General features: G+C 37.6%; 2 protein-coding genes across 3 annotated transcripts in view; both read left to right on the top strand.

Annotated features, from left to right (window-relative positions):
• The first annotated feature begins 1421 nt into the window (after positions 1-1421).
• LOC311073754 (U8 snoRNA-decapping enzyme) lies at positions 1422-3324 on the top strand. Its single transcript, XM_084099697.1, has 4 exons — positions 1422-1699; positions 1858-1898; positions 2014-2245; positions 2328-3324. The coding sequence occupies exons 1-4, from the start codon at positions 1571-1573 to the stop codon at positions 2532-2534; spliced, it is 609 nt and encodes a 202-aa protein (XP_083955823.1). The 5' UTR covers positions 1422-1570; the 3' UTR covers positions 2535-3324.
• Positions 3325-6501: 3177 nt separating this feature from the next.
• Positions 6502-19204, top strand: part of arhgap4b (Rho GTPase activating protein 4b) — a 28401-nt gene continuing 15698 nt past the window's right edge. Inside the window, exons 1-5 of one of the 2 annotated variants that reach the window (XM_084098692.1) lie at positions 6502-6763; positions 15000-15520; positions 15895-16066; positions 17326-17488; positions 17634-17696. In XM_084098692.1, coding sequence (XP_083954818.1) covers positions 15454-15520; positions 15895-16066; positions 17326-17488; positions 17634-17696 — 465 coding nt within the window. In that variant the 5' untranslated portion in view covers positions 6502-6763; positions 15000-15453. The remainder of the gene's footprint in view (positions 6764-14999; positions 15521-15894; positions 16067-17325; positions 17489-17633; positions 17697-19204) is intronic. The other variant, XM_084098693.1, reaches the window with a different exon arrangement.

Here is a 19204-nt window from a genome sequence, read left to right as displayed (position 1 = left end):
AATAGTGCATATAACCGGCAATTAAAATTCCCAGCCCCACTTAAATACACCTGCACATCTCTACATTCATTTACTGTCATCTACCATGGGATAATAGAAACCTTGACAGATTGGAATGGGAAGTGGATATGGGTTAATTCAGTCAGTCTCCCATATAGTATATTGCTATGTAAAATCCACATGGCTGACTCAGAAAACCCACTTTAGGTTTTCACCCACTTTTGTATCCAACACGGCAACAACTGCTGGAGAACGTACACACAGGAATATATATACCCACAATTCCCTTATAGTTAGTGAATCTGTTACCGGTGTTTACTGTAGTAGCCTAAATGTTGATTTTTTTTTTAGTTGTTTAGAAATGTTTCCATGTATAAACTTTCATTCTATATTATTTAAGACATCATGTTCCGCTATGTCCAACTGGCACAACATTTTTTTGTTGAAAATGAAGGGAGTGGTTGTGTAACAAAATATTTGCTTGCAATGGACCTTGCTTGCAATGGTGATCAGGTCAGAGAGATGGTAGTAGCATCATAGTTTAACTATAAGCTCCATTAATAAGGCTGCTGAAGGCTGCTTTAATAAGGCTGTCATACATTTGTTTTTGTCACAAAGCATTTGTTTTGTTCCTGATTCATACATGGAAATGTTATGTGAGGGCCACAGCAATTCACTGGTTCTTTTCAAACTAATTGGGCAATATGAGACAAAGTCAGTGCATGCGTGAGGAATTAACAGTTATGGCAGCTTTGCTTTTGAAGCCACACTAGTTTTAGATATAAGAAGTTATTTCTATAGTGCTATGCACAGGTGGCATAGATTAAGAGTGACACAAGAGAGAAGGGGAACCACAGTGTCTATATTCACTTTATCTTTCTCCTCTGGCTTCTTTCTTTCTTTCTTTCTTTCTTTCTTTCTTTCTTTCTTCAGGAGCACAATTTAGTTGCTACTGCCATCTATAGGACAACAGACGTAGGTAGCGCTACGTCTTAGTAAAAGCTAAGCAATGAATTCTTAATGTCCATAACTATTACATATTATGCAATACTGTAATAAACTATATAGGCTAAGTATTAATATATTATTAAAAAATGAATTATAAATGAATTATTTAGGCTAATAAAAATAAATTCCAACCTTACAAATAATGCATGGTAACAATAGTTTGGGAGGCGAAATGGGTTAATGCAATTATTATTGCATCTTTAGAATAATTGTAAAATAATTTGGGATCTCTTTCGAACATTTTAAGAAGGTTTCAAACTTTTTATTTATTTATTATTCTTTTTTGACGTGGTATGTCAAGATGTGGTTTAGATGTGGTAAATACAAAAATGTGCACAGTTTTATGTTAACTTGTGTTTTATATGGTTTATTGTCCTGACTAGCTGCATGCGTTCTCAGTGGACTAGTATTTTGAAATGGTCAACGTCAGATGATTATAGTGGCACGTTGTTGCTCGCAGTAGTAACAAACACGCACATATTGTTATTGATCTTACTTATCAATTCGCGTCATTAAACCTACAGTTAACGGATTTATTTGTTTGTTTATCACTCGTCCCGTGATGGCGGAACGGATCACGAGAGAAGATGCGTTGACACGGGAGGGCTTCAAACATGCGTGTCACATTATGCTTTACGGAGACTCTAGTGCCAAACTCTTCGGGAAAATCCCAATCAAACATATAGTTCTGGTAAGGAAGAGTGCGCTTACTGTGACCTATACAATCTTTTTACCTTTATGTGTAGAGTGCGACTACGACAGGTGCGCTACCAAAGCAGGAAGTTTAAAAAATAACGTAAATGAACGCCGTTGAATTTATGAACCTGAATTCAGATTACTGTCATTCAGATGCAGATGCGCTTTGATGGCTTGCTGGGTTTCCCTGGGGGGTGAGTTCATCTTGCCACACGAAACAAAACAAAAAAACTAATTAAAACTTTAAATGATTTGTCTTAAGTTGTTTATAAATGCACTGGAATTATTCATGTGTTTTGTAATCTGTAGATTGGTGAACCCGTCTAAGGAGACGCTGGAGGCGGGGCTTAGCAGAGAGCTTCACGAGGAGGTGGGCGTGGCTGTGTCGGTGGGCGTGGACGATCACATATCCTCCTGCCTTTCTCAATCTCCATCCTCCCCTCGGCTCATCACACACTTCTACATCAAGAAGATGACAGAGCCAGAGCTGAAAGAGATCGAGAGAGCAGCTGTAACTACAGCCACAGACCATGGTTTAGAGGTAAAAGCTCTGTCTATTCTTTTCATGTGTGTGTAAATGTACTCACAAATTCTTATTATGCAACTTTCTTGTCTGTCCCCAGGTAATGGGTATGGTCCGAGTCCCACTCTACTTCCTTAAGAATGGGGGTGGTCTCCCCTATTTCCTGTCCCACTCGTTCATCTGTAACTCTCGGGCCCAGCTGCTCTCCGCCCTGCACCACTGTAGGCTGCTGTCCCAGGGGGAGCTGGAGAAGGCTGTGAGACAGGCTGAGCAGATGAGACACACACACAGCGATGATCCGCACTGACATTAGTTTACACAGCGGTGCCTTTTCACCCCTGGGCCATTACAGCTACATCACAGTAGCCCAACCCCCCAAGTGCTGGTAGATACACCCTCATGTCCTCACCCTACCTTCAGTTCCTGATTCAGCCTTGTACAGCATGTACTCTCCGTAGATATCCTGTGTCTCAAAGATGCAGACCTGTTCAATAGAACCCTAACCGTTTATCATAATTTCACTAACAATTCATGACCCCAGGTTCACTTAATAGGATTGTTATTGTTTGATAATAATCTTTTTGCATACATCAATAGTCCCTGTTCTACAATATTAGAGCATAAATTAAGCAAATGAATGACTCTGAGATGTTGCAATAATTATACCTAAAAAAATGTAATTTGTTTTTGATAATTTACATATGTAAATGTATTTATTATTTATGCATAGTTGCTTAAGAGAGATGAATGCTACATGTATGGCAGTGAAGCCATACTGTTTGATGAATTCCTATCAGATTGGTTTATGAGATTTATATATTTGCAAGAGAAATGGTGCATGCTAGTTAGACTAATAAACAGCAGATGACATGTAAGGCTTGTGTCTTTTCCAAATGTGTATCAAAGCTGAGGTTTTAATCACATCAGACTTGCAGTACTTAGAATGGCCACAGACTTGTGCTAGCAGGCTGCCTTATTTGACAGGCACTTTTTCGAGCAAGTCTTTTTCTCTGGTTGTAGGATAAAGCTGCAGTGTGTAATTGTACAAATAATAAAAAAAATGTCTGCTTATCTGCCATTGGTTAGCAAACAGACAGTCCTGCTCCAAACTCGTACCATTGTTTGCACAATGCTGCAGACTCAAACAAACAGCAATGTTTTAATAGAGGTACAGTGTTTACTATTGGCTTACTTATGGTTTTACATAACCTTTAAATTAGTGTTTACCCAAAAAACTTTACCCATCAATAATTAAATGAGAGTGCAGTAACTTTCATTTTAGCTTCCCCTTTTTAAGTAGGAAACTGTTTTGCTGAATTCATAACTTTCAGAATTCTCATAATCTTCTAGTCAGAAACTCCATTATTCAGAGTTCTTTGTTAACTGACTCATGTGATGGATGCATTTTCAGTAATTCGCTGTTCTATTAAATTATTATGTTAAGATGTGGCAATTTCTTGTAGCATGAAACTACAAATTTGATTCTAAACATATACCTTGCTATATATTCTGGAAAACTTCAAGAGAGTCTTCATATATAAGTAAGTGGTGTAAAAGTGTTTCTTTTTCCCATTTATTTCCCATTTTTATTGCAAATTATATTATCAGCATCAGAATTGGAGTGAAAGTTGAAATGAAAAATGTGCTAGTGTCCACAAGTTGATGTTCATGTTCTCCAGTAGGGTTATTTGAGATGATTCAAAGATTATCTTGAGATTCAATGGCAGCAAGAACACCTGACCCATCTGTATAAAGTCACATGCTGCAAATTTGCTTAAATTTTTATTTAAATAGTTCCTATTCATTGAGATTTTTTTTGTTTACATTTTTTCAAGTCAACCTTTTTATCTCCAAGTTAAAAAATGATTTGGAATCTCAGATTTTCAGTGTGATCAAAGACTTTTGAACCCCATGATCAATGCACACGGCTGTTTGTGTCGTCGCCACGTTCTGCAGTCCATCAGTATCTCTGAACCGGAGCTTTGTTGATGTGTTCGTCAGACCACAGCAGGTGAAATCATCTTTGTTATCACCACTCGGCGTTCATTTGCATCGCTGCGTGTGCAGTTTTGAGCATGCGAGGCCAGAGAGATGAAGTAGGTCAAAGCTGTGAGGACTGACTGACCAAGTGGAAACTGAACTGTCCCTAGGGAGGACGGGCCGGGGTAGAACGGGTTGATGCGGGAAGAGGGGAAATTGTAGAAACAATTGTATCAGAGGCAGCGCCGACCTGTTATAATGTTCACGTCACATCATGGCTTCCCCCCAGCCACCCTCACAGTGGAGTCGCCTTTCCAAGCACTCATGGGTGGGGTGATGGTTCCCGTAGACCATTTGTTTGCCACAAGAGAGCTGGAGCATGTGCAACAATCCTTGTATTACATCCATGAGTTTATAAGTCCTTCTTGACCAACTGCACACAGCATCACACATTCATATTGTTTATTATGCTCACTGAACGCATGTATAGTTGTGTTGTGAGTGCGCTCTGTTTAATATTGGTGCTGCTGCACTGAATTTCTCTTTAGGGATCAATAATCATCAATCTTTTTATATCTAGTGAGATTGGGCCGCACTGCAGCTGCAGATGTTTCTTTCAGCTGTGTGTGTTTCTGTCTGGTTTTATGTGTAATATTGTCTATGTGTATGTTTGTGTGTGTGTTTCACATTATAGGATTTAGGGGGCTTTATTTCCCTTTATATGTCACATCCTGAGGATTTTATAGTGAGTGAAAGAGAGCGAACACAGACTTAACCCGAGAGAGGAAGGAAACAAGCACAGGAAAGATGGGGGAGGTGAAGGGGTTGAACTTCTCTTTGCGCACTCTTTGAAAAAAAAGGTTCAATCGGCTAATATATGCCATAGGGTTCTTGACTCAATTTTAAAGAACTGTTTATGCGAAAAGGTATTTCAGTTTTTTTTTCCTGGTGATAAAGTATGTTTACAAGCTGTTCATGAAATGTATTAAAAATAAGTTAAAACAAAATTAATTCATTAAATAAAATGATCTTATGATGGGAACCCTTAAAATAATCCATATGATGCACCTGAGAGAACCCTTTAACCTTTTCTTCTAAGAGTGCCTATCTCAGAACAGGAATATTCCATTATTTATTAAATTAAATATTTATTAAATGTTAAAACACAAAATGTAAATGATTACATTTACATTGATTTCGCATTTGAGACGTTAAATGGAAATTCAGTCAATTTTTTCATACTCTTGTCATTCCAAACCTTTCTTTCTTTCTTTCTTTCTTTCTTTCTTTCTTTCTTTCTTTCTTTCTTTCTCTGTATGTAGATATTTTAAAAAATCCCTTTAAGGTATTCTTATTTGCATAACTAAAATTGTTCTCATGCATATGCATGAAGTATGTATTTTTTTACAGAATGATTAAAAAAATCAACAACAAATTTAATGATTGTGGCACATTTACAAGTCAAGACCGACGACCCACACTCAACACTTCTCAGTCTCCTTTAGTGGTTGCTGTGATGAGTAAATTGGCGGTTATGTGGGCACCATTTCCTGTGCGAACTCATCAAAAAAAAATCGTTTTATTGTTTGCATAACAATAATGGAGCTAATGGGCAACATAAATATGTGCATACTAGATGGGACAGATAAGCCATTAGCACATGGCAGCGCGCGCGTGGTGTCAGCAGCAACAGTACGTTTACACAGAACGTGTTGCGTTTAAAAACGAGAAGCAGGGCAGTTGAATGGAAAACAATGTCGTTTTAAAAAGTTTAACTTAGACGGTCAATGGTCCTGCTATATGTAAACGGTGCATGTTTACAAAATAAAACAGCGCAGTCGAGCGGAAAAAACACATTCTGTGTAAACTGGCCATTACAGTGCCAGCAGCAGGTGTATGTATCCTATGTGTGTGTGCTGTGCACGCGTCGGCCATTGTTTGTTTATCACCCAGCTATAGCTCTTATCCATTCAATCCCTTTTGGATTGGCATTAGCATCAGTTTTATAGCTCATCTGCAAGATCATTAAATAGATTCATGACTGTACATTAATCCTGAACGTGTGTGTGTGCAGAGAAAGGGAGGGGAGGTAGTCCTCGAGCACAATGCAAGGTCATAAGAGAAGCATTTCATGGCCACAGAGAGGGGGAATATTAGGAATGAGAGATGGAACAAAACGGGAGGGGGCAAGTCTAAGAGAACAAGACAGCATATTCATATCCATCCCTGTATTTATAGTAAGCCTGCGGGGAGGGGGCCGAAGAGGGCGTGGCTTCGGTTATGACATTCTCTCTGATTGCCTGAGAGCGGAGGAGACAGAGAGAGAGGCTGTGTTTCAGCACGCGTGCATGTGTGTGAACCAAAGAAGGGAGCTGTTTTCTAGCATGCGTGCTCGTGTGTGTGTGCGCGCATCCACCTTATTTTGAATGCACTCTTGAGAGAGAGAGAGGGTCATGTGTGTAGAATGTGTCAGAGGGGGTGAAATCAAGCTGGCTGCATGCAATCTGTGTGACTCTAACACAGTGTTCAGCAAGAGACAGACCCTTGGAGAATGAGGTAAGACTTGGCTTTCTTTATTATTTATGACTGTAAATTCACTGTGTATTCCTCTCAGCATGACCGGTTGTATGTTTATGTGTTCGCCCTCCATCTCCTCACACGCACAGTGGAGGCTCACTGACATGTTTGTGTGTGTATGACAGCGAGCATTTCTTAGTTGCATGCATTGTCCCCTATAGAATGAGAGTGTGTGCGTGTTTTTTGCAGATCCGTCTAACCTAACGCGTCCACACATAGGCTATTCGTGCTTTTGCGTACATGTATGACTGTGCGCATGAATGCCACACACCGAGAGAAAGACACTAAGTGACACGGGCTGCTTCCTCTTTCAGGGTGTCTCAGTTGCATTGATTGTTATCAAGCAGTCCGTCTCACCTCTTTGCTTCAGTCTTCCACCTCACCACCTCCCCTCTCACCTACTCTACCTCTGTGGTGTTGTTATTTGGCTGAGGGTTTCCCTGTGTCTCTCTTTCTCTTCCTCTTCCCCTTGCATCTCCTGCCTTTCATTTTCACACTTCAAATCACTCTTAAAGAGACAGTACACCTTGAAATGAAAATTCTGTCATTGTTTAGTCACCCTCATGTTGTTCCAAACCTGTATAGCGTGTCTTTCTTTTGTCAAACATGCAAAGAGATGTTTGGCAGAGGGTTCATGCTGCCCTTTTCCATACAATGAACTTAAATAATAACCAGGGGTTTTAAGGCATCAAGCACTATAAAAGTATCATAAAAGTAGGCTAGTCCATATGACTTGTGCACTACATACTATACAGTAGCTTTATGTTAGGAATAAACCTACATTTATTGTGCTCTTTGAAAAAATATTCTCCACCCTCGCTCTCAAATCTCAGTTATGGGATTTAAATATTCAAATATTAAATGCGTAAAAATATTCAAATCATATAGTCATATTCAAATTTGGCATGTCACGACTGGTTACAAGACACACAAGATCCAGTTACATTTTGAACCTACATGAACGATATTTAAATTGATAATTCACCCCAAAATAAAACTTCTGTTACCATCTGTTCACCCTCATGTCATTCCAAATCTGAATGGCTTACTTTCTTCTGCAGGACACAAAAGAAGATATTTTGAATGTCTTGTCCATGCCATCTAAATTAATGGGGACGGAAACAACTCTGGATTGTATGGCCATAAAAAAGCACTGAGAGATTTTTCAAATGATCTTCTTTTGTGTTCCACGGAAGAAAGTCAAGCAGGTTTGAAATGACATGCGGGTGTTGTGAGAGCTAAATAATGACTTAAATTTCTGTCTGTTTCTCACAGTACAGTATTGCTTTTAAGACTTGAAAGACACATGAGTCATACACTCTAAAAAATGCTGGGTTGTTTTAACCCAAATTTGGGTAAAATATGGACAAACCAAGCCCTTTGGGTTACTATTTTTATTAAATTTTTAACCCAATGTTCGAGTTTGTCCATATTCGACCCAAAATTGGGTTAAAACAACCTAGCATTTTTTAGAGTGTATGGACCATGTTTATAATACTTTTTGCCATTTTTTTTTTTTAGCTTGACAGACTTCTTTTCATAAAAAGAGAAGTAGGCCTATCATCATTCTGATAAACTTCTCCTTTTGTGTATCATGGATTAAAATAAAATAATCCATATTCCATATCCATTAATCCATATTAATCCATTAATCCATATTAATGGATAAAAATAAAAATGAATGAATGAATGAATGATTAAAGAAAATCATACAGATTCAGAACATTGAGAGGATGAGTTCATTTTGGGGTGAACTAACCCTTTAAATGCAGATATGTAGCAGTTGGGATAGATGCTCCCTAAGGTGGATTGAAAGATAGATGTAGGAGTCTTCAGAGGCAAAACTTGGCAGATAAGCAAGGATGAAACGCAGGGAGATGAGTTCCTTGCATGTCACGATGTCAGACTTCAGGGGAAGTGCTGGAAAGAATACAGTGACTCAAGCTTCTTAATATGGGATTAGAGTGTGTGTGTGAGAGAGCGTGTCCGTGTGTGTTTTCATGTACACATGCTGAAAAGGAGCGACAGTGCAGAAAGGGAGTCGTGATTGTCAGATAAGCAGTCTCGTATCAGCATGACCTCTCAGCTCCTATACATTTACTGCTCTGAGCTGTCCCTAAAAGCTCTGCTATCTATCCATCCTGTCCGGAAGAAAATTGTATTTCTCAGAAGTTGCTCTTTCATAGCTCAAGTGAGTTATGGGAAACAAGACAATATGACAGTATTGCTGTTTTTATTGTATTTTTGATCAAATAAATATTTATTGTATAATGATCTTTCAAAAACGATAAATAATCTAGTGTATGAGCTGAGACATTAGCTACTGTATGTTTCCACCCAAAGTGTGATGACTTATGCGCAAAATTGGAATATTGCATAAAACATTTGCGAATAAAGCAGCGTTTCCTTCCCACGTGTTCAAGAGAACAAAATCGTCACTTCCTGGGACATTGGTGCAAAACATCTGTATTAAAAATGGAAGTTTGAGATGCCGCGTGATGCGATTGGTCCTGCTATCCAGTCACATCCATTGTTGAGTAAAGTGTTTCCATCATAGTTTATGTGCATGTCTTCTTATTATATAAAAAATATATGCGCCTTATTTGAACACATACGTTTTTAATGCGCGTTTTTGCGCATCTTTGCGTTTCCATCCTGTTTTTTTTATGTGATATCCCAAAATGTGCATAAAAATAGGTGGATGGAAACATAGCTATTGTTGAGATCTCTTCTGAGTGAGATTACTGGACATTTTCCTCAGGAGAAAAATGGGAGACTTAATCGCGTTGCTGACTAGGAGAAACCAGTGAGATTATACAAAGATCTCATTTGTGATATTTTATTCCTATGGGCAGCAATCAGAGCAAGGCATATCTTAATCAACTTAGTCTCAGACCATATTTGCTAATTGCCTTTGCAGAAATGCATTTTATCATAGTCAGTCCACAACATGTATGTTCAGAATAATGCTTACTTTATTGGTGCTTGGTGCATTTGTGATGTCATTTACTTGTAGATAATGAACATTTATAAGGTCTGTGGACAGACACACATTTGAGGCTTCAAGAGATCACGAGTGTCAGGACTAACTGTGTCACGGATGTGGTTTATATTATCACTGGTCACATCACATGAGTTTCTGCTGTTGTGTAGGTATGACGTTGTGGTTTGTGTAAGTTGGTTGGTTCCCTTTTTGAGTGGTGTTTAATGTTATGGGTATGTTGCACTTCATAGTGTGACGAGTGTTGTGTTGGCATATTGTCAGGAAAGAGTTTGTGGGAGCTGCTGGGAAATATACATTGTGTGTTTTAGCTGTTTGTTTTGTATGTCCACTACCTTTCGAGCATGGATGCATTAAATTGATAAAAAGTGATAGTAAAGAGTTTTATGTCGGAACTAATGATTTCTTTTTCAAATAAATGCTGCTTTCTATTCATCAAAGAATCCTTAAAATAGTATCATGATTTTAAATTGAATAACATTTTTACCATATTTTTGATTAAATAAATGCAGCCTTGCTGAGCATGAGAGACTTCTTTTAAAAACATAAACGAATCTTTCAGACCCCAAACTTTTGAAAGATATGTGCTCTTCCACAGCTTGTGAGCTTAATGTTATTTAAAGGGATAGTTCACCCAAAAACATTTAGTTCTCTCTCAACAACATGTTTTTTTCCCCTTGGAAGACAAAATGAGATGCAGAATGTAGAAGCTGCCATTTTCCATGTAGTCAAAGTTGAAGTCCTCAGGCTCCAAAAGAAGACGAACAAGGACCATAAAACTAGTCCATGCAACTCATATTCTATTAGCAAAGTCTTTTGAAGCCATACTAAAGCTTTGTGTGAGCTTTCTATCTGTCAAGGCAAAAATGTCGACTTGAAAATCATATTTTACAGCCATGGTTACCATTTACAAAAAAGCGCAGCTTAGACATTCTGCTAATTATCTTCTTTTGTGTTCCACTGAAGAAAGAAGGGTTTAGAATGAGTGGAAGTAAATGTAGCCTACCTGATCTTTCATATTTGGGTGAGCTTTCCCTTTAAATACATTTTTCGTGATGCATAACATTCAGCCTTTAATATTTGTGCCTTTGTCCGTGTGGAAGGAGCATCACTCCATGGCAATGAGAGAACACAGCGGTGTGTGTGTGTGTGTGTGTGTGTGTGTGTGTGTGTGCGGGCTCCCTGTGGTGCTCTGCTCTGAGAGATAAGACCAGAGCTCAGCTTCTTCCCAGCCTCCACTGGGAGCGTAAAACAGGATTGATCCAATGGATCTCCAATTCCCCTCAGTTTCTTTAACTCAAGTCAATACAGTAGACAGATCAAGTTTAAACAGGCACATTCACTCAGTCAGGACACCGGAGTGGTTTCACACAGGCATTCCACTGCTGGATCAATATATATGCTTGCTTATGTGTAGCTGACAGATTTTAAGGAGGCCCACAGCAACAACCTGAACCAGGGCCCTGGATACCCCAACTACGGCCCTGCATATAGGCCTATATATGTGATAGATTTGCTTATGTGTAAATTGCTAAATGCGTTATGCAATCCGATGACTGAACACCATGGTTTATATATACGGTTTATATATATATAAAACACGGTTTATGATAAAACGGTATTGGTATTTATCGATGGTACACCATTGTCGGTAACAATATAAAAAATGTTCGATATAACACTCAATATTTTCATTAAAATGCGCACGCATCTCCCGTAGATCTTAAACAGCCTATCAGATGTTTTGATAAATCAGCGCGTTACCATTGACAAGCAAACAACCAATAAGATCTAAACAGCCAGGTTGCGCTGCTCTCATGTTCGGTTGCGTCACCGCATTGACATCCAATATCTCTTACAGTTTTAGAGGTTTGTATTACAGATGTTGATCTACCTCAAAGTTTGCCTTGATTGTTCTACGTTTACACTTTTACATTGCACACATTTTGTAACATTTTATTTAAGTTCGAGACACTTACTTTTTTATCTTAATATAATACATAAAGATATTTTTGTTTACATTTTATTTTTGTTTTTGACTGCTAAAATTAATATACTTTGTTGTTTGCCTTAATAATGTGGGAAAAAACCCCCAAAATAATAACTTAATAATGTCTTTAAAAAAAAAAAGGTTATAAAAATTGTCAATAATTATCGATACCGAACGATATGAAACATTATATCGTGATAATTTTTTTAGCTATATTGCACAGCCATATATATATACACAGTGCAATGCATAAGTGAATACACCCATGCTAAAGTTGACTAAAAAGAGGAATAAAAAATCATATTTTGGAAATTGAACTTAATGCCTTAATTTAAAAAATTAGGAAAAATCCAACCTTTAAGGACACCAATTTTCTTTGTGAATGAATAATGTATCGTAAATAAATAAATGTTCTTCCTTAAAATACATGGTGCATAAGTGAGTACACCCCTATGTTAAATTCCCATAGAGGCAGGCAGATTTTTATTTTTAAGTATTTTTTTAAAAAAAAATTTAGGATACTATGCATCCTGATAAAGTTCCCTTGGCCTTTGGAATTAAAATAGCCCCACATCATCACATAGCCTTCACCATACCTAGAGATTGGCATGGTTTTATTTCAGTTAGCCTAAAAGCTAGTTTGATTTGCATTGAGAGATGATCTTATGGAAAGTACCCCATGCCAATCTCTAGGTATGGTGAAGGCTATGTGATGATGTGGGGCTATTTTATACATTATTCATTCACAAAGAAAATTGGTGTCCTTAAAGGTTGGATTTTTCCTAATTTTTTTAATTAAGGCATTAAGTTCAATTTCCAAAATATGATTTTTTATTCCTCTTTTTAGTCAACTTTAGCATGGGTGTATTCACTTATGCATTGCACTGTATATATATATATATATATATATATATATATATATATATATATATATATATATATTATATATTATATATATATATATATTATATATTATATATATATATATATAATATAACAGAGAGAGAGAGAAATGCAGCCTTGCATTTTTTTTGGCCTGAAGTATCAGATTAGAGTTTACTATTTAAAATGCTTCTACCTTTCTCTGCAAAACAGAGAAACCACTGCCAAGAGTATATATCAAAAAAGCATAGTATGCAAGAGTATATATCAAAAAAGCACTGGCATGTGCTGGCATACACTAATTCAATAGTATTCAACCCCATTGTGCACAAATCCGATTCAACTCTTGTGAATCAATAATAGCATTACCATAATGAAGTCTCTGCTGAGCTCTGATTGGCTGGCTTAGGCTTTTGACCTCTAAACACTGAGATGGAGAAAGTGAAGAGCAGACTGTCATGACTGCTCAATGACTGAGAGTGCATGATGTGCCTTTTGCATGGAATCAATTGATGAGGAAATGTTGCCTAAAAATAATGTTTATACTATTTAAGTTATGGGTAAATTGCAATATTTATTTATTTATGTATTGCCATTGTTGCATGAAACGCTTTGTGTTCATGTGACAGGGTTAAAAAAATTGGTGCTGGATTTAGTTTGAAACAGTTTCCACTTAGAAATTGCTAGTAAATTTAACACATAATTACAAAGAACTAGCAAGTAACAAATTGAATTAAACCTAAAACTTTGAAGTATCATTTATTTTTTATTTTTTTTATGTTCTCTGTTTTATTTACCTTGAAAAATCATTTTGTACTGCAAGGCTGCTAGTCAACTTTATTACATGTTTTACATTATATTATCATATATATATTATTTTTAAATTATTATAATGTTATTTTTTAATTAGTTAACTAACCAATCAATTATATATTCCATCCAAAGTCCTAAATCTGGGATTTGTAATGAAAAGCTAATTACAATTAAAATTAAAATTAATAAATAATTCTAATAAAAATAATAACAATCAACATAAAAGATTCACTATTTTATTTGTTTACTTGAATGTCATGCGACCATTAACGACATCAGAGAACTGATACATGCAAATGAAATATTAACTTAAAATCTCAGGGGGTAAACATTTCACGTCAAAGCGATTTGGCTTACAAAAAAGGTTATGAATCCCGGACCTAAAAAACGTATGCTATGCGCACCAACACATTTAAATACATACATTACTATCTTAAATATATGTACATTAGCTCACAATGTGCCGAACATTTCTTTTTGCATTTCTCAGGTTATATACAAAGAAGAAACCCACCTGTGCATGTTTGTTACTCTAAATTCTTTATGCACAGTGCTGGAGCAGCACTCCCCTGGTCTGACTATGACTGTGTGGGTTTGTGCCAAGAGCCATGATGACTCAGGTCCCTCCACCCTCTCATAAGACCAACGGCCATCACTGGCGCAACTCACAGGAACTCCTGCGCAGTTCAGGCTGCAATCATACAACAAACAATCAGTCACGTAGCTTGTCTAAGACAGAGTCAGAGCCAAGTCAGATCTTTCAAAAAATTGCGATGTGTTTAAGGCCTTTCATTTGAGTTATTAGCTCAAGCTTTAGACTAGTGGTTCTCAGCTCAAAAGTGGGTCACATGTTTGTCTGATTAGATTGCAGACAGCATTGAAGACGCTAAATGCAAATAGTAAAATGCAACTAACCATATCATTGTTCATTGATATGATAGCAATATGAACAGGCTTCCTAAATAAAGAAGTAAAGAGTTCCTATATTGTTGGTTGTTGATATCAAAGGCTGTGTGTCCAACCAGACTCTATTTTTGTTGCAAACTGATCTGTCATTTGGTGGAAGCAGCCAATTTAGTCACGTGCCAACATGGACAGTTTGCATTGCACAAAAATAAGTACAATTTTGGTACTGTGTTGGGTTGCCACTTGACATTCAGTGTGAAGTACTGTAAAACTGTTGAGAACTTAAGAGGTTGGTTTTTAGAAGTAGTAAAATGTGTGGATACTTAACTTAACTTAGGATTGACAGGATGTCTTCATATGAGAATCTTTCTGAATCGCACATACTATAGAAGACAAACAGGATGTGGGCAGGTGCATTCTATTCGCTTAACCGTTTTCATCTTCTGGAAGTGCCCGTGACACGTCATATTGAAGTAACGTTTTTTTCTCTCTCTTCCTCTACTGTCTCTCTCTCAACCTGTATTTACTTCCATATTCCATTTATGGTTTGTTTCTGTCTTGTACATTTGTCTTTGTCACACCTTCTTACCAAACTTCCGTGTTTCTCTCACTGTGTCTTCCAGGCAAGGACAATCGCATTTAACCACTGTCTCAGGAAACAGAACTAGAAAACTATCAGGCCCCTGCAACGTTCACTACTCTGAAAACTAATCTTTAAATGCACATGCTCAGTGCTGAGAGAGAATTGCTTTGATTGGAACTCCCTCCGTGTTCACAAACGCACACACTTATACACAAACATACACATGCACACAGAGACTTCCCTGTTCCGTTTCTGCTGAGGGCACAGATTGAAAGACTGAAAAGATTTTTCTTTAGAAGCCCAGTATGAACTCAAGACCGAACTTGACATGTTTTTCTATAATGGAAATCTAAATCATTTTGCAAAATAAAAACACCATTACGGAGTTAGAGTGTTTTCTTCGTGAAAAGAGGAAGGAAATCTGTGCGTGATCATCTCAGACTGTGAGCCACTGTGAACAAGTCAACAGGAGCGCTACGCCAGCAAAGGAGACCATGACATCACATGGAAAACTGAGAAAGGAAAAGGGGAGTCTGGCGGAGTATGAGACTCAAATCAAAGGTAAAAGAAATCAATTTGATACTAGAATATTTAGTGGCATTGTGTGTGAAAAAAACACTTTGTCAATTCAAGTGAAAAAAGAGGGATAAAAAAAGAAATCAATTTGATCTCATGCTCTATTTCTTTCACTTGGCTAGGTAGTACAGACTAATGTACATCTCAAAATGTAATGTGTGTTCTATGTGTGAGATGTAGGCCTGCACTGTGATGCATTTATAGGCAGTATTAGGGATGCTGTCTTCCCTCATCCAATCAGCTCTGAGCCCCAGGCCAGAGCCACTTGTGCCAGGGGATGCAAATTCAACAGTTCATGGTGCTTTTTGTGCTGAAAACCATCCATACATGATCTCTTTCCCTTCTATCTCTTTGTTCAGAGGTGCGTGGTCAGCTATCAGAGCAGCTAAAAATCCTAGACGCGCAGCTGGAGGTCAAGACCCAGCAACTGCAAGATCTAAGCGAGTACCTGCGCAGACGAGGGGAGATTGAGGCAGAATATGCCCGCTCTCTGGAGAAACTCAGCGAGAAGTTCACAGTGAAGACTAAGAGGTACCCACCCTGCTTTTTACATTGATGGATGGAAATATGGATAGATGGATTGGTGGTCGATGGATGGGTGGATGGTTGGAAGTATGGATGGATGGATTGGTGGTCGATGGATTGGTGGATGGATGGATGGATGGATGGATAGGTGGTCAATGGGTGGATGGGTGGATGGATGGATGGATAGGTGGGTGGGTGGATGGAAGTATGGATGGATGGATAGGTGGTCGATGGATGGAAGGGTGGATGGATAGTTGGATGGATGGGTGGATGGATGGATGGATGGATAGGTGGGTGGGTGGATGGAAGTATGGATGGATGGATAGGTGGTCGATGGATGGAAGGGTGGATGGATAGTTGGATGGATGGATGGATGGATAGGTGGGTGGGTGGATGGATGGAAGTATGGATGGATGGATAGGTGGTCGATGGATGGATGGATGGATAGGTGGGTGGGTGGATAGGTGGGTTTATAAATCAAATATAATTTTGTAAATTGCATAAATAATCATGAACAAAACAATATCATGTACTTATGCATAGTTTAATACAAAGAGCTGAAGCACCATTCTCACAGAGTACATTTTTTTGCGTTTAAAAACATGAGATGCAGTGGAATAGAAACCCCCCCCCCCCACACACACACACACAAAGTCTCGAGACATGTTTTTTAAAAGTTGAACTTCTTTTAAACTTTACATGGCTTTCTAAACATATTGCTCTCTTGTGCAATACGCACAACTAATCCATTTAGGAACACCACTACTGTGTAATTTCTCTGAGAAGTGCAACTGCTGTGGCTTCGTTCTGAAATATTTTCATTGGCAGAGCAAAAGTACATAAAGTGACTGCCAATATTGTGTCTAAAACGTGAGCCACTCCATATTAACTGTTTAATTGTTTTTTATTCATGTTTCATGTTTCGTGTTTTTTTTTTTTTTACCTCGTAATTTTGAATCAAACTGGATTATCCGGTGAAATGGAAGACTTCTCTCTGGTGATATATGCCAGACTTGCAGACTTCTCCAATCATTAGTCTTCTTAAAACCACTCATTTCTCACAATCAACTGCAAGCTCGCATTCAGAGCTGCCTTCTGCCTTAAACCGACTGATAGAACCAAGTTCCCGGCATACATTTTTCTTTTTCAGGATTCCATTTCACACTGAAGTACGTCACGATAAGGATGAAAAGATCTGTTGCTACTTCTATTAGATTGCGACTTTAACCTACTCTTTCATTGTCTCTGCTCCTTTCTCTCTTTAGGAAGGAGCAGTTGGACCTGTCGGTGGCTCAGTGCTGGTCTGTTCTGCTGACCCAGACCAGGCAGGAGAGTAGAGATCACAGTTCACTGAGTGAGCTCTGCGGCAACACACTCACGCAGCGGCTCTCACACTGCATAGAGGACACACACCGCCTGGCAAAACGGGTACAGAATCCCCACCATATTACCAGCTCTAATTCCTCTCTCTTTCTCTTCCTCTCTTGTTTACCGACATGAAACACTCCCCCACACAAAACACAACCAAAGCATCTTCCCTATTTCACACACCGACTCTCATTCTCTGTTTCAGAGCAAGGAGGTGGGACTCCAGATGCAGGATGAGCTCTTGAAAGTCACCACAGAGATGCAGACGGTACGTCGGGGGCTGTTTTGCTGTGAACATGCTAAATTTACACTGAGCAACACGCTCTAGTGAACTGAAATAGAGTCCAAATGGCATCAGCTTTGAATAACATCATCTCACTGCGGCCAAAGACAGCATGATTAAACTTGACTAAATACCACATGATGCACATATTTGCTCATGCATTCACGATTGAATGTGTCTGCATGTCTTTCTGTAGACCTCAGTGCATTTTGGTCCATCCTGTAGCACAGAAAGCACACGTGCCCCCCTGCTTTCCAGAGCTCATTTTTCTCGCTGTGCTCGGGTCAGAGCTGCAAGATCAAGCCCACTGACCCCGGCTGACAACAGCTGTGTGCTCTCTACCCTCCAGTAGACAAACAGCTTGCCTACCACAAGTGTCTTGGCTCAAGGCTCAGGGTTTTTTTGTTTGCGTGTATGTCTTTTTGCAGTCTTGGAAGGTATTTAATGTCTCTTAAAATAAATACGCTAAGCTTGATCATAAAAAATAAAAATAGGGATTTATAAGAGTATGTAAAGTAGGACGTAATTGAGTATGTCACCTTGGCAAGTAGTTTTTTTTATCTTGTTTTATTTATAAATCAAATAGTAATCTTAAAATGTATACCCCCAGTTTCACAGACAAGGCTTAAGCCTAGTCCCAGACTAAAATGCATGTTTGAGCTGTTTTAACTGAATGCAACTTGCACTGATGTATCTTACAATATGTCAGTCTCATTGTTTTCAGTCTCATTAGAAGATACACATCAGTAATGTTTCTTTCTAAGGCACTTTTATAAAAGCTGCTTAAATGTCCTAATTGAAGTTTGAATCAAGGCCTAATCCTGGCTTAATCTAAGCCCTGTCTGTGAAACCGGGCCATGGCTTATTATGGTAAGTAATACAAAGATTAGCCCATGGATTAAAAATAAACTTCATATTATTATTAATAATAATAATAATTTATTATAATTGTAGTATTATTATTATTATTATTATTATTATTATTATTATTATAGTTTTATCTAGTTTTATCCATAGATTTAACAATAAGCTTCAAATGTCTGGCTTATTATTTTAAAAACAATAACAGCAATTATTTGCCCATGAATAAAACAAGATGAATTCAAAATAATAATAAAGATTAATAATAAGAATAATTGTTATTAATATTATTATTGTTGTTTTTGTTACTGTAGCTTTTTCACCTTGTTTTATTTATACATCTAACCATAAGTTTAAAATATCTGGCTTATTATGTTAAAAACAACTAAAATGATTTGCCTATGGAGTAAAAATAAACATTTGTAATAATAATCGTATAATAATAATAATCGTTATTATTATTATTATATTTTTATCTTGTTTTTTTCCCCATTAATTTAACAATAAACTTTAAATATCTGGATTATTCTGTTAAAAACAATAAAAAATAATTTGCACATGGAGTAAAAATAAACTTTATTTAAATTTTAATTTACACAATTTTCTTTCTCAAGTAAGTTTCCCTTGTGTTA

Source organism: Abramis brama (assembly GCF_963993115.1).
Source record: "Abramis brama genome assembly, chromosome: 22".
Taxonomy (NCBI): domain Eukaryota; kingdom Metazoa; phylum Chordata; class Actinopteri; order Cypriniformes; family Leuciscidae; genus Abramis; species Abramis brama.
The sequence above is the reverse complement of the archived record's forward strand: the minus strand, read 5'-3'. Positions and strand labels throughout refer to the sequence as shown.

Bases quoted from the DNA above. Each gene is read 5' to 3' on its own strand.
- LOC311073754 (XM_084099697.1), top strand. From the start codon at position 1,571: ATGGCGGAACGGATCACGAGAGAAGATGCGTTGACACGGGAGGGCTTC. The intron at 1,700-1,857 runs GTAAGGAAGAGT...ACTGTCATTCAG, and splicing joins CAATCAAACATATAGTTCTG to ATGCAGATGCGCTTTGATGG. The intron at 2,246-2,327 runs GTAAAAGCTCTG...GTCTGTCCCCAG, and splicing joins CCACAGACCATGGTTTAGAG to GTAATGGGTATGGTCCGAGT.